The sequence below is a fragment of the Lepeophtheirus salmonis genome, chromosome 7 (assembly GCF_016086655.4).
Source record: "Lepeophtheirus salmonis chromosome 7, UVic_Lsal_1.4, whole genome shotgun sequence".
In the NCBI taxonomy this organism is placed as follows: Eukaryota; Metazoa; Arthropoda; class Copepoda; order Siphonostomatoida; family Caligidae; genus Lepeophtheirus; species Lepeophtheirus salmonis.
The window spans coordinates 41091765-41106842 of NC_052137.2; the positions used below are offsets into that span (position 1 = coordinate 41091765).

At 32.5% G+C, this 15078-nt stretch overlaps 1 protein-coding gene across 1 annotated transcript; it reads left to right on the forward strand.

Annotated features, from left to right (window-relative positions):
- Positions 1-598: 598 nt before the first annotated feature.
- LOC121122130 (72 kDa type IV collagenase) lies at positions 599-1317 on the forward strand. The gene is made up of 3 exons (XM_040717134.2): positions 599-746; positions 815-985; positions 1038-1317. The coding sequence occupies exons 1-3, from the start codon at positions 653-655 to the stop codon at positions 1238-1240; spliced, it is 468 nt and encodes a 155-aa protein (XP_040573068.2). The 5' UTR covers positions 599-652; the 3' UTR covers positions 1241-1317.
- Positions 1318-15078: the final 13761 nt, after the last annotated feature.

A 15078-nucleotide genomic window follows, 5' to 3' on the forward strand; every position in this document is an offset into this window, starting at 1 on the left:
AGCTATTATTAGCATTAATTTTATTGAAATTATATTGTTACTTAATAAATTATGTTGTGTTGAAGTATAAAATTTTAAGTGTTCAGATTTTAATGGATCATTCGGTACAAACCAATGGGGAAAAATATTTCTCTTTTTTTTAAGAAAATGAGTTTTTTGGTATTGGTATATATACAAAGATGAAATATGGAAATTATAGTCAAATATAATGCTTTATAATTCTATGAACTATCACATATTCTCCAGATCGTACCTTTTCTTACTGTAGCCTCTTAATGAGTCTTAAAAAATGATCTAATGAAGAAACATTATTTGCGTAATTGAAAATTTGAAATATAAATACAAAGGATAAGGACCACTGGTATATAGAAGGTAGGAGCAACAGCCTAAATTATATTTCCTAACATTTCGACTTTTCTATGGCGATGAATTACCTTAATAAAAACAAATGTAAATATTGAATGAAAAAACAAAATTTCCTTGAAAAGGCTTGAATTCACCTCCATTCTGACACATTGAGAATCACTGCGTAATAAACGTACTGATTACATTAAATTAAACTGTTTATGCTTTCAAAGAGTTTTTAATTATCCACAGTTGTTGTTGTTGTCGTCTAATTGTTACTTTTTTATGTAAGTACTATATAATTGAAATGATGTTACATGAATCCCCATCAGTTCACAAAATATACAGGATGAAGATTTGTCTCTCCATTATCTTTTTTGCTCAATTGTCATGGGTCTATGGTGAGAGTTGTAAAGGCTATCTCAATCTTACTTTTCATTTGTAATAATCATTCCCCCTATTTTTACAGGAGAAAGCTGTCAAACCACAGACAATCAGGGTTGTGTCTTCCCCTTCAAATTTAGAGAAAACACTTATAATAAGTGCACGAAGGCGGATTGGAACACTTACTGGTGTGCAACATCCGTAAACAATGATGGATCCTTTGCAACCTTTGGAAATTGCAATAATGACTGTTCAAGTATGTTTATTATCTGTTATAAGCAATTTATAGAACATTTTCTTTATTGCAGTGGATGTACATGAACCATCCAATGAATGTTTGACCACAGGTGGATTTCCCTGTATTTTCCCTTTTACATATGCTGGAACCACCTATAACAAATGCACTGAGGTCTCCAACAATGGAGTGAAATGGTGTGCCATCAATAAGTATCCAGGAACCTCTGATGCTTTTCATTTTGAGAATTGTGATATGAACTCTCAATGCGCTTAGAAAAAAAAACTCATGTATAACACATCTCAATAATGCAACGCCAATAATTATAGTATTAATAAATATATAAATACGTATATTTTTCGAAATCTAGTTCTCATTTGTCGACAAGAATACAAAAATAATGTAGTTGAAACAAGAATAACTCTCATATTTTTTGTCAGTTGGTGTCCTCCCGATTCTTTTTGTGTTCCTCCAATGATTGACTTGTTGGTCAACATCCAAATTTACTGTCAGCTATTGAATTGCCTTCTATTATTCCTTTGTAGTGCTCTGAACGTTGACTTGATGAGTTTGAATTATTTGCTGCTAAGCTGTGAATATATCCCTACATGGTTTATAGAAATACAAGGTTATACCAAAACGTGTGTACGACATCCACCACGTTTTCTAATAGAGACAAAAAAACATGATTGTTTGGGTGATTTGTCACATCCTATCCGTCTTGCCCACCAGTCGGTACGATACATCAAATTAAATATTCCAGAAATAGTGACTGTCTTGCCCAGCAGTTGAAAATTTTAGCAAGTCCGATTGCATGATGGTCTTATCTTGTATTTCTATTAACCTTGATCACTAGTAAATTATTAATCAAACAGTTAGGGAGAATCAGCCACCTATAATTTAATTTATTCGATGTGCGAAATACCGTGCACGGAAAACTGCCCTAGAGAAATTTGCCCGTGGAAGATTGTACAAGAGAAAATTTCCATTGAGGAAAATTGCCGTACGAAAAATTGCCCGTATTTGGTTCAAACTTAGTGATGAATAAACTTTATAAATTCGCTTAATATTATGTATTTAGTAGCTATGGGGTTTTAAAAGATTTATCACTTAATTTTCATCTATTTATGTCTTTAAAAATTATTATAAGAAATTTATTGTGTTATTTTATAAAATATAGATATTTGTATGAACAAAATTATAATTACTAAAATTTTATTTTATTAATCATTTACTCATAGGGTTATATAAATTATTTCCAAAATAAATCAGTTAGATATCTAACCTTTCAAAAAAGATAAACAAAAAAGTAATTAAAAATTGAGTGTACCCATTACAAAATGAAAGAAAAACAATTATTGACACAACTATTGAAATACAATTAATGTTATTTACACGTAACGTAGCATCAATATTAAAAAAGAGTTAAATGGCGTAAAAACACAGAAAAAATGTGCTTTTAAATTTGCGAACCGATGACTAAAAACTTTTATTTTTGCAATTAGCGTGGTTCTTTGGATGTATTGGTAGTGGTTTTTAGAAATCCCACAATACCCCTGGGCAAATCTGAGGGCAACAGCTATTCAACCATACTTAAAGAGGCACGACACTATTTATTATACTCCTCCTAACCAATCCTCTCTATACGTTTCTAAGAAGGTTGAACTGAATTTAAAAAATTGCAAGGAAATTGTATTGCAATAATGTTACTCAAACTTGAAGGTACTCCCTTGGGGGATGGAACAAAGAATATGTTTAGATCTTTCTCATAAACAATATTAAGTGAATTTAAAATGTGCTATTATTCGTCATCAAGTTTCAAGAAAATACGAGCAATTTTCCTAACTGGCAATTTTCCTCCAGGGCAATCTTCCACGGGCAATTTTCCCCATGGCAGTTTTCCTGGTACCACAAAATACGTACACGGGTAGGAGGGAGGGGATGGGTTTTATATAAATTTCAAGATTGATATACAGGGTTGATCTTATCTTGTGGTGCGCATTCTATTATTTTCAGTCCGGAATGACATTGGTGCAAAATCACAGAGGAGAATAATAAGACATCTTTACTCTGAAAAGAGAAGGCTGAGACGGTTGGAAGGAGCAAAGGAGATTCTAAATTTTCTCAAGGCGAACAAAAATTTGTGCAAAGTTTTGCACAAAGTTTTTATGAATGTCTTTTTTTTCCAAAAAATTTAATTTGTTGTAAATAACGATGAAGTTTTGAATTTTTTGTTAAAAAATCCCAAAAACTGGAGCTCCCCCACTCAAAAAAGAATATATATATATAATCCTGCGGACCTTCTGTTAAAATGATATTCTTCATTCTTAATTAAAGCTTGATTAAAGTATTTATTATTATTATGAATACATAAATATAATGCTTTTAACTCATAGATAGCCTTGGTAAAATGGGCCGATATCTATGATTATGTCATTGAGTAAAGTTATTTATTCGAAGGCTTTCCGAAGATTTAGGACAGCTCCAACATATCCTAACCTACATTTACCTATAGTATGCATATTTTTTAAATTGTATTGTAATTGTGACCCAACTCTTATAACAAACTGGAATGGCCTAGAAATATGTACGAATGATAGTAACTTTAAACTTATAGAACAATATATTTCTCTAGGAGTCGCCTCCAGGTTTCTGCAAAATAACCTAATTAACGTTATATTCCTATATACATCATTCTTAAAATAATACAATATAGGTATCCTAAGCTATTGATGGGATTTTATTGTTATTCATTAAGCTCGAACAGAAGTATTTTTCACTCTAATAAGTAAATTTTGATAATAAACTACTATGCACATTACAAAAATATCCCTACACATGTTTAAATTATGTAATTTATACATGGTTGTGTAGCAAAACGTGGACTTGAGAGGTTGCTTTAAAAAGAATTGGTTTTTTTATTTAAATAAAGGACAATCACAAGGCGATTCATCAATTTGGTGGGTTCCTCCTTGATCTTCTTCTCCAAGCTGGACATGAAATCCGGATCCCAACTTAAATTGTGCCCTCTGCTTCCTACTTTTCTAGAGAGGTCATCTGTATCATACTTCATCTTGGTCACATTGAAAACCAGGGTATTGGAGCACTTTACAATGTCCTTAATCTTTTACAACTCTACTTACTTTTTATTTTTTTTTGCTGAATATTATAAAATTATTATAAAACAAGCAATAAAAAACACTGTGAGCGGGAAAACTACCCTAGGGAAAATTGCCAGTGGAAGATTGCCCTGGAGGAAAAAATCCCAGTTAGAAAAAAGTGCTCGAATTTTGTTCAAACTTCATGATGAATAATAACACATTATAAATTCACTTAATACTGTTTATTATAAATATTCTAATATTCCTTTGATCCATTCCCCAAGGGAGTACCTTCAAGGGAGAGTAATATTATTTCATTAAATTAGAAAAGGTGGGGGGGGGAGAGAAAAATAGCTTAATGCCTCTTAAAATAAAGTTGAATTCTCACTGGCCTTGGATTGGCCAGTGTCCAAGGGGTCGTGTGGGATTGTTAAAAACCACCACCATAGCATCAGATACATCCAAGGAACCCTGATAATACCACAAAATAGTTTCAAGCCATCTGGTTCAGCGTGGAAGTGTTTGTAGTGTTAAAAACCAAGAGTCATGGGCCGAATCAACAAGATGCATGCCTCACAGTGCTTAATCTAACCAATTAAAGGAATATTTTAAAAAACAACACATATAATAAAAAAATTAATATGGTTAAAAGCCGAGATCGTCCCTCATACTTACTTTCCCAGATACGATAAACTGCTGTAGAGTCAACAATGGATCCATGATTTTAAAGAGTCAAGCTCTTCCAGCACTCTCTTTACTAATTTTCCAATCCCTACCGGCACGGGTTAGTCGTTGACTTTTGATGCATCTAGTATACTCTGAACTTTGGGTATGATAGATGCTTTCTTGAAAACTCCTATCATATTTACCGACAGCGAGACCAACCAGTCGGAGGGACTTAATCTCTTATATAATGCCTCCATATCTCAGCCTCAACTACTTACAATACAGGTGCGATAGAAACTCAAAAATAAAAGAGGTCAAATGAATTATAGATGTTAGTTTTAAAAATGGCACATGCGATCCTGAGGGGCATCTCTGCTCTTCTTGGTATGGAACGGCAAAGTTCCCAATCTGTCCCTAAAACATTTTTGTTTTGCATTGCAAAAAGGGTTCTGGACAATTACGTGCAGACTCACACACGTAGCTTTCCCATCAGGACCAAGTCTTTCTATTCTTCTCCTCACAAGGACTTTAGGGTTAGTACACTGTTGATTGCCGTAGACGGTAGTTTGAATTTTTGATTTTTCAGACAGCTCAAAGCAAAGAAATATGGATTTGGAGGCCCTATTTTCACCTTAACTTTATCATTGGGGAGATCTGAGATGCGCTGTCTTTTAGCTTTTTTCTCACTCTTGATGACAAGATGACGAAATGTCTATTATAGTTTGTTTATTCACAAAGGATGGCAGAACTAGAATTTTTAAAAACAATTTTATGTTGCATCAGTTTATTCTATACGATCTTATTCCCAGAGACGCTACTCTTTAAGGTGAAGAAACTGAAAAAGGATGGGGTTGAGCCTCGCACGGAGTTCTAATAATGGATGTCTCAACAAAATTCGGTCTCCACCCATTTTGGACTTGGTGAAGGAAAGGATAGACAGGAGCCCGATGAAGAGCAGGAGAAAGATGGCCAATTTTTCAAATTAGAAAAATAAATATTTTTTTTCAAAATAGCTATTAATTTTTTAAATTTTTTTCAAAAAATGGAATATTGGAAATGTCATTTATGAAATTTTTTCCAATAGAAATAATATTTGAAATTTTTTGATTTATTTTCAAAAAAATCGAAAAGCCAAGCTCCCAAATTATAATCCTCCGAACGCCCCTGAAATGATTATGGTCAAATGCCACCGTTAAGCCTGAACCTGAACCACCTTAACTATAGGGTGTGGGGCTCCATTGAGTGGAAGATTTGTGCTACCTCTCAGCCCAATGTGAAGTCCCTGAAGGCTGCGGTGGAAAAGACTAGGAGGGCATTAGCGAAGACTTTGTTGGAAAGACGTACTTGACATTCTGCAACAAGGATCGAAGCCATGCTGGTGGCCAAAGAAGGTCATTTTGAAAAATTATATAGCTAATGACATCCCAATCAACCAGTAAAAATTTCAATTCTCTGCCTCTTTTATTTTTGCAAATTTGGGTGAAATTTTACACGGGAATCAATTACTGCATGATTCGCTGCCGCACACTGTAAAAAGAAAAACTGTTATTTTTTCAATTCAGATTGACTTAATTTTATTAGAAAAATATAGTATGAATATTCTGATTTTGCATTTAAAAACTCTATGATAATTTTAATTCATTTTTGTTCTAGATAAATAATGATCGTTCTTATCTCTAAATTCGTAAAAAAAAAAACTTTCATGGTCAGATTCAACATTGTATAGGAATATTTCCTTGTCCTTTAGGCTATGGATAATTCATTTTTGTAGATCACACAATTAAAATTGATATAATCATTATAACATGAGCAATAAATCTGGGAAATTATACATCAGATGTACCAGTAATAGTATCCAGCATTGTCTGGAGAAATTAAGCGACGTCGAACAGAAAACTTTTGCTGTAGTAATTAGTGATGGGAAGATTCCAAAAAAAGTCCCGATGCCGCTGCCAAATCTTTAATATTTTAAGTAATGGTTAAAAATACTATTTTCCTATTGGGAGTGTGCACAGGATTAAACTTTAGGGGAGGCTTATTTTTTTGAATTTTTTTGGAAAAACATCAAAAAATTAAATTTTTTTAGAAAAAAATTTCAAATATTTTTTTTTAATCCAAAACTATTCACAAAAAATGAAATTTTTTGGATTTTTTTTCAAAAAATCTACAGTGGTTCAAGAAAAATTAAATTATTTGGAAAAAAATTTCAAAAATTAATTTTTTTTTTTTTAATATTTAGAAAAAAAAATATTATAATTCTGTGGACATACATATATTGTAAAAATACATAGCCATTTACATAAAATTATATTTTTGTTCAAATTTTTTGAGAAATTTTTTTTAAAATTACATACAAATTTACAGAAATGAAATTTGTAGAAAAAAATTTCAAGAATCCTCAGTTGTGTTAAAAAAAAATTAATTTTTAAAAATAAATTTGAAATATATAATTATTTGATACAAAAAGTGATACATTGACTGTTTTTCATCATTTAAAAAAGTAATAAATATGAATTGGAAAAACAAATTAAATATTATTTTCCTGATGGATTCCAGAAAAAAAAACCAATTCTCCAATTCCCGATTCCGATCAATCTTCCATCACTAGTATTAATATAAAAGATGACTCCCCAGCAAAGTAATTATTTAGTGTTACACTCTGTTTTTGATAAATGTAGTCTCACGTAGTTCCTCAATACTTCAGCATTCTCTCCTCAAGAATGAAAATAAAACCATGTGAAATTAAGCAACATTGTTCAGATTTCTAGCAACAAAAATAAAACTCACACGATACAGAGTACTTGTTATTTAAGCCCCTAAATAGTTGTATGTCATGACTTATGAGCCAAGGAGTAATTTAGTCTCTAGAGCGCTGTCTAACTGAGCGTTATCTACCCTTACTTTTTGCTAAAACCTCATCTACAGTCACATTCATTATATAGAGGGTCATTCATGTAAATCCGGACCATATTTAACTGAGTGACCCACAAAACTTTTTCCTTTTAATATTGCTATAAAAAAAAGATGGATGAATATTTTTCAATAACTTTTTTTTTATTTGAAAGCCTCAACATTCCGGTTAATGATGTAACATCACTTCATTCATATGGCCACCGTGGGTGGCCTTACAGTAGCCCATTCTGTCGACCCAATTTTTCAATACATTTTCGATTGTGTGAGCTTCAATAGCTGCAATGGCGACTCCAATTTCGTGTTTCAAATCGTCAATCGTCTCTAGATGGTTGGCGTAACATTTATCCTAGACGGTTACCCACAAAAAATAGCCCAACGGAGTCAAATTGCAGCTACGAGGTAGCTAGCTGACGTTGCCGTTTCGGCTTATGATGCAATTGTCGAAGATAGTGCGCAAAAGATCCACTGTAACGTTGGCTGTGTGGCACGTAGCGCCATTTTCTTGGAACAAAATGTCGTCGATGTCTTCCTTTTCCATTTGGTGAAACAAAAAATCTTCCAACATGGCCTGATAGCGCTCACCATTGACAATAACGGCAGCTCCTTGCTCGTTTTTTCGCTTTCGGCAACAGCAGCAATGTTTTCGATTGAATGCACTAGACGAACACGGGAACGCGTTGTTTTATCCATTAACGAACCAGTTTTGCGCACACGCTTCACAAATTTATCCACAAACTGCCTGGAAGGCGCTTTATTTCGACCGACCTAATTTTCTTGCAGTTTCGTTTGAAGACTCTCCTTTTTGAAAGTAAGTCTTTGGTATTTCCCAATTTTTACGAGTGTAAACTTAACGATTTCGTAAGCCGGAGATCTTTTACAAAATATTAGACACAATGAGAAAGTTACCACAGCTGTCAGACATCGAAAAAATTGATAGTTTAAAATGGAACCTCTAAATGGGCCACCCGTTACATTCTGAACAACAAGGATAGCATTTAACTCTTGTATTTCAAATTTAGAGTGAGAATTTGAGCATTAGCTTTGAGTTTGTCGCCAACTTTTAATTCACAAATAAATATTTATAATGAGGAAGACTCGGAGGAACACCATTATCAAATTAGCTTGCACTGCACACAGCCCAGGGTACATCAAGAGGATATGCATATATCCAAAGAGCACAGCCTTCGACGTTTACACCCCCTGGAAGGAGGAGGGGACATATAAGAGAAAAACCTGATAGTCCCGGATTGATAAAAACGCACTCCCAGCTTCCTCAGTGGTCCTGAAAACGGTCCGTGAAGGCATCTCATGTGACTTCGATTAACATTCTTGCCAAAAAGCGTCAAGTAAACACCGTAACATTCTCTGACACTGACCTAAGGATGAAGTCATACTGCCTATACATAAACTTCTGTTCAAATTCGTTGGCGGAGTTAATTTCATCTTAATCTGCGAAATTATATTGAAAGTTAATCATTCACTATCATGGAAATTATATACTCTTCAACCAATTATTATTGATTTTATTTTTTTAAATTTCAAACTCAAATTTGATATTTTAAAACAGTTGCAACCATTCACCATTTGACAAGTTGCATTTGAATGCAATTGGTGAAAATATATAGACAGGTAAAATATTTAAATGAATTCAAACAATAGTTGATACATGAAGGTATATTTTGTTAAAGTTTGGGGGTAACCCTTGGTCGTTTTAGAGCAAGTTGGGGCTCCCATACACTCCGGGCGCAGAACTCAAGAATGGTTGGAACAGCACATTAAATTTGGGAGAAATCAATGTGGCCACCTATAAATCCAAATGCCAATCCTTTCGATTATTTTGTATGGAGGTATTTAGAGTTGAAGGTGAAATTCCGGTCCTATCAAAGTTTGGATACTTTCCGAAATGTTATCGAAGCTGAATGAGAGGAACTACCCGAAGAAATTATCTGTACAGCATGCAACTCATTTCAACGTTGATTATCATTAACAGTTTCGAATGATGGGGAAATATAGAATAAGTTTTAAATAAAAGCTATTGCTATAAATACACTCATAGAATTTTATAATAAGCTAAATTTAGATATTTTTATTGACAAATTAATTATTGCGTTAATAACTAGCTTTAAAACTTTTGAACAAACCTGTGTATATAAAATTGTTAAAATGATTACTTGTCTCTTTCAAAGGAATATAATTTATAAATAACTATTTACATACATGAATATAACAAAAAACATAAAAGTAGGTTTGTATAAATGTACTGAGAATCTCTTAATTTGATTATTTCGTTGAATTTCTAAATGGGGAAATGATAGCATTAATAATAATTACTACGCATTTAAAATTGTGTTCTCATTTTGATTTTAATGTGATATTAGTTTAAGCTGCTTCATGTTGTTGGAATTATAACATATTTTTTATATATAATATATAGTTAACTCATACATCGCTGAAATGAGCAAAGAAGAAAAATATACACAAGTTTTGATCTATTTGCAAAATTAAGAGCAATTATAATGTAAACAAACTTGAGAATGAAGCAAATGTTTGACGCTTGACTTATTTAACGTTTTATAACTTCAAAATATGTCATGTTATTGGTATAATATGTAAGTAGAAAAAAATAGTGTTTTATGAATCCCTATTGGTTGGTTTGAAAAGTTTTGAGAATTATTGTTAAACTTTTTAAAGCAACGTCAATGAATAAAGCTGTATAAAACATGTCCGAGGATGTGGGAGATGATTTTACTAGCTTGTTATCCAAACAGAATTTTATATTTTCCAAAGTTGTTAACATAAGTGTTGTGCGAGTCCTTATTCAGGACAGAAATCTGCATTCCTGTCCAGTTCAGTACTGCATATCAGTCCTAAAATTGATAAAATTTGGTCCTTCATGACGTCACTCAAATATATTAATAGGAAGTTATATGTATAAGTAATTGCTAGACTCAGAGTAAAATTGTCTATCAATATCAGAGTAATTCAGCCTATGTGAGCCGTGGGAATTCTTCTCCAAGACGCACCAAACTACAAATGTCGGGGGAGTTGAGGTCAATGTTAGAAGAGCGCCACAAAGAGGCAGCCCATGTGTCAGCCATATTGTTACTGCAATGTTTTTTTTAGCTGTATGGACTTCTTGATGTTCTGAGGAGTCTAGAAGGAGATCCCACCAATCTCGGTAGCCTTCTCGCCACTAACATCTGAGCGGAGGGGATCATACATGCGTTACCTTTTTTTTTATTGCTTTGACATTTGTAAACTTACAGACATGGGATAAAAAAACAAAACTTTTTGGTTTAGTTTTTTTCTCAACTAAAGGATTCTAGGGAAAGAGCAGTCAAGGGAAAAATATGCAATTCAATCTAATAACAAGGAAGACTATGTTCCAACGTAGTCAATTGCCTTTATTCTTTTCTTTTCACTAGGGGGAGACCCACTCCTTCACTTTCCTCCTACACACACACACTGGCTGCGTGCCTAGCAGGAGGAACATATAGCAGCTTCTAATTCTAAGCCAATCAGAATTGAGAACTACTGCACTCTACCTTCCTAGAGCCCTTTAGTTTCAACTAACATTTCTGTTGAAAAATGAAATCTCGTAATTAAAAATAACGGGGATTAAATTTTAACTAAATGCAGAGTCCTGACCCTGTAGGAAAAAAAGTCAATGTGTCTTCAAAATATGCACCATGAGACACAGGTACATACATATGTAACATCATTTGACTGTCGAAAACTAAAGCCTACACTCAGAACCAGTTGGTCTCAAACTTAACTTGTACTCGGAACATTGAGGACCCAGTCTTAACTCTTGCCATGAACGATTTTTCAGTCATTTGCCCTCAGGATCGTCTAGAAATAATTGTCATTTAAACACATAATTATAGAAACTATCGTTCTTTTCAACTAAACATTATGTTTATAATGCTTGTGATTCATAATACGTCACTAGTATATGAACGTAAAATCGCCGGAAAGTAATTTTGTTCACCCCAAACTTAAACAGGTTATTAGATCCTAACTTAAAGTGTAAGCACAACCCTATATATGCTCCTAAACCTGTATCCACAACGTAAACCGAATTTAGTTATTTATTTGAACTTAAATACCTTGCCAGTATTTAGGTAAATCTTGGATTAAATCCCACACCTATAAAGTGAGATAAGCACTTATCTAACCCCTAATCGCATATAAATTGTTACTCAGAATTAAGCACCTTTCCGCTAATTTTATAAACCCTTTATCAAATTAAGTAAAATAAAGCTTAAATATGCATGAGCTCTAAGCACCGTACATGAAGGTTCCTGCAAGTAATAAGACCGTATTACTATTTGGCTTCCACATAAAATAGATCTGCCTGTGTTACATAAATAGATTTTAAGTAGCTTGAAAAATAGATAAAGTCGATTTATTTCTGACTGACCTAGAGCCCCTACCCTTTAGAACCATTATTGTAGAAACAATCATTCTTCTCAACTAAACATTAAAATTATAATGACTTGTGATTCATAATATAGATTTTCTTCCTTTCAACTCTTTGCTAAAACAATCTTCCTCGAGATTTCCAAAACTGTTCACAAATGAATGCTGAAAAATATAATTATATTTGACAATTTGTATCAATTTTTTTATCGAATCTATCTCACTTGCATTTAAAATAAAATAAATAATGGCAAATAGTATATTGCCATTTTTTTACTTTATATTTTACCTATTTTCTCAGAGCTCCAGTAATCGAACTTAAAATCGAGTCATTTTATGGACTTGATTTAGCTTATAAAGAGTTGATTCAAATAAAAAGAATACATTTATAGATATAACAAAATTCAATCTGAAGTACCCGCGTACTATCCGAAAAGATCCAAACAGGCTTTTTATGGATCTTAAAAAAAGATATAATTGTTTTTTCTAATCTTCGAAACCTTATATTATTGCTGAAAGGCATGATCTACCAAATAGGCCTTAATCGAAAGATATAGCACTTTTTTGTGTGAATATGTGGATTTGAGTTGATAAAACTATGTCCTGACTTAGAAAATAAGGCATATTACATTAAATTTTAATATTTTGTGACACCATCTTTCCGCTTTGATTATTGTAAATTTAAAATGACCGATTAAATAATTTTAAAACTACCTGAACGATATGTGTTGGCTTAATCACAACGCTGAGACGTTCACAATATTATATTTTTCTTTTTTTAGGAGGGGGTTTGACTTGGTCAAAAATTAAATTTTTTGGAGATAATTTCAAAAAATTCATAGCTATTCACAAAAAAAATTTGAAAAATAAAATGTCAAACATTAAACTTTTAGAAAAATATTTGGAATAATAAATTTTCTAGTAAAAAGGAAAAATTTCTTCATTTGGGGTGGGAGGGGGGATAGAGCCCGTCCAGCTACGCCCTGTGGTCACCCCTGCAACGCATATAAATTTAAATAAATCTGCCGGTGTAATGATCGTTTCTATTTCTATTACATTAAAAATCTCCCAGCGTAAATTGATTAGCTAACTCAAGGAACCTCTTGATTGTGTGGTCTGCTTCAAAATCTCATGATTAAAACTTGCAGGTCTATAAAGGATGGAGTTGGACTCAGAGCTATTCTTCAATTCAATTATTCTGAGTCCAAGTCGACACTGAGTAAGAACTCATATATCATTGATCCTTTTTCCTCAGAAGACAACCACCTTCCGCTCCTAAAGTGAAAACACAAAAATATACCTTAACTTTTCTTTCTTGAAGTCACTTAAAGTTGTATTTAATATGCATTTCAGCCACTGGAATCGACAGCTGGACTGGTGAGGGGCAGTCCCTCCACTATTTGAAGAAATAAAGCTTTAAAATTCTGAAACTAATTTGCATTTTCTAATTTCATGTCTTTGTCTATAGTTCTTCTTCATCTCCCACTTTTCAACTGATAATAGCACCAATATCATCCTCAGTAGTGTAAATAGTAAAGCAGTGCCCTTTTAAATGTTATATTCATCTGCCCTTCACACCTCAGGAAAAAATTAAAAAAATATTTCAAAAAATATTAATTCAGGAATCCTCAGCTAAATTGCTCATAAGCATATTGGAATATCATTCTTTCAAAAATATGGGATATTTACTTAAATAAATTGCTAAATATGTGCCATACGGGCTAATTATAAATTGTTTGATCAAAAACAATAGTTAAAAGATACCAAAATTATTTTAATATTGTTTGAATATCAATTGAACAAATAAGAAAGTAGAAAATAAAAAATTGATATATTTCATTACGCTAGTTTCTGAAAAATAAAATTTTCTATACACTTTGGAAAAGAGCAAATTCTGTATCAAAGCAACATTTTCACTCGAACCAAAGAGTTGCTTTAATCTGGATTTATTAATACAGGTTGAGACATGAGGCTTAATGTTATAACAAATTATATAATATATCTTTATTTTCATTGAAATTATTTCATATTAATTATAGTTTATATAAATGTAAAACATACTAAACATATTCTTAACAGAAAGGCATGAAACATTCCACCATGACATATTTGTCAATCGTTAAAAATATATTAATCAATATCTGGACTCACGGGGATACATCAAAATAAATAAAATCTTTTAAGCAAATAATAGAATGAAGATTACAAGCCACAACTTTTTAATGTAGACTATGAGTATCCCTCGCATAAACATCCATAATGTATAACTTGATTTCATCTATGATATTTTTAATCTCCATAGAAACAAAATAACTTGTTGCATACCCATAGTGAGTGAAGGATTCCATGAGTCTTCGGAGTAAATCCTACTGACTAAGGGTAATTCAGCAGGGATTTCATTATTAGGGATTATTTTCCGCATATGCACTCTTCTCCATTGAGGAGCACGGATCCCGAATTCGGAATTATACTCTCAGAATGGATTGCATTTCACATTTTTTTAAATTTATCCGTCTCATTTTTCTTTTTTTCTCTCTTTGTTTCTATCTCTTCCAGCTGATACATATCATTATATATAGACATTTTTATGAGATCAATTCAAACATAAGTTTTATCCTTGAAATATTGTTGTGGCCTTATCTCAGATTCACAACGATATAAAGCGTATTTTTGGAGGATCTTTTTAAAAAATTAAAGTTCATTAATGACATACTTTTAAATTTTGTGAATTTATTCGTCTTGAAGCTATATAAGCTGAATAAAAAGGACCCATTTTCCACTTTAAACAAAGATAACTCGAGTTATATGCATGATGCAGACATTTAAAAAATGGTTTAAGATTTTTTTAATATTCGGCTTTCAAATAAATTCACATCATCTATCCCCATCTTCAACGCCGAGGGCTTAAAACAGCTTTAAACCTTTAAAATATCCAAAAATAACCAAAAATGTATGGCCCTTTTCTGAAGGCCTCGAGGCTTTGAGAGAAAAAATAAGGCCACATATGGAATC

Coding starts and splice junctions, on each gene's coding strand:
- LOC121122130 (XM_040717134.2), top strand. CDS start 653: ATGATGTTACATGAATCCCCATCAGTTCACAAAATATACAGGATGAAG. Junction 747..814: donor TCAATTGTCATGGGTCTATG/GTGAGAGTTGTA, acceptor CTATTTTTACAG/GAGAAAGCTGTCAAACCACA. Junction 986..1,037: donor TTGCAATAATGACTGTTCAA/GTATGTTTATTA, acceptor TCTTTATTGCAG/TGGATGTACATGAACCATCC.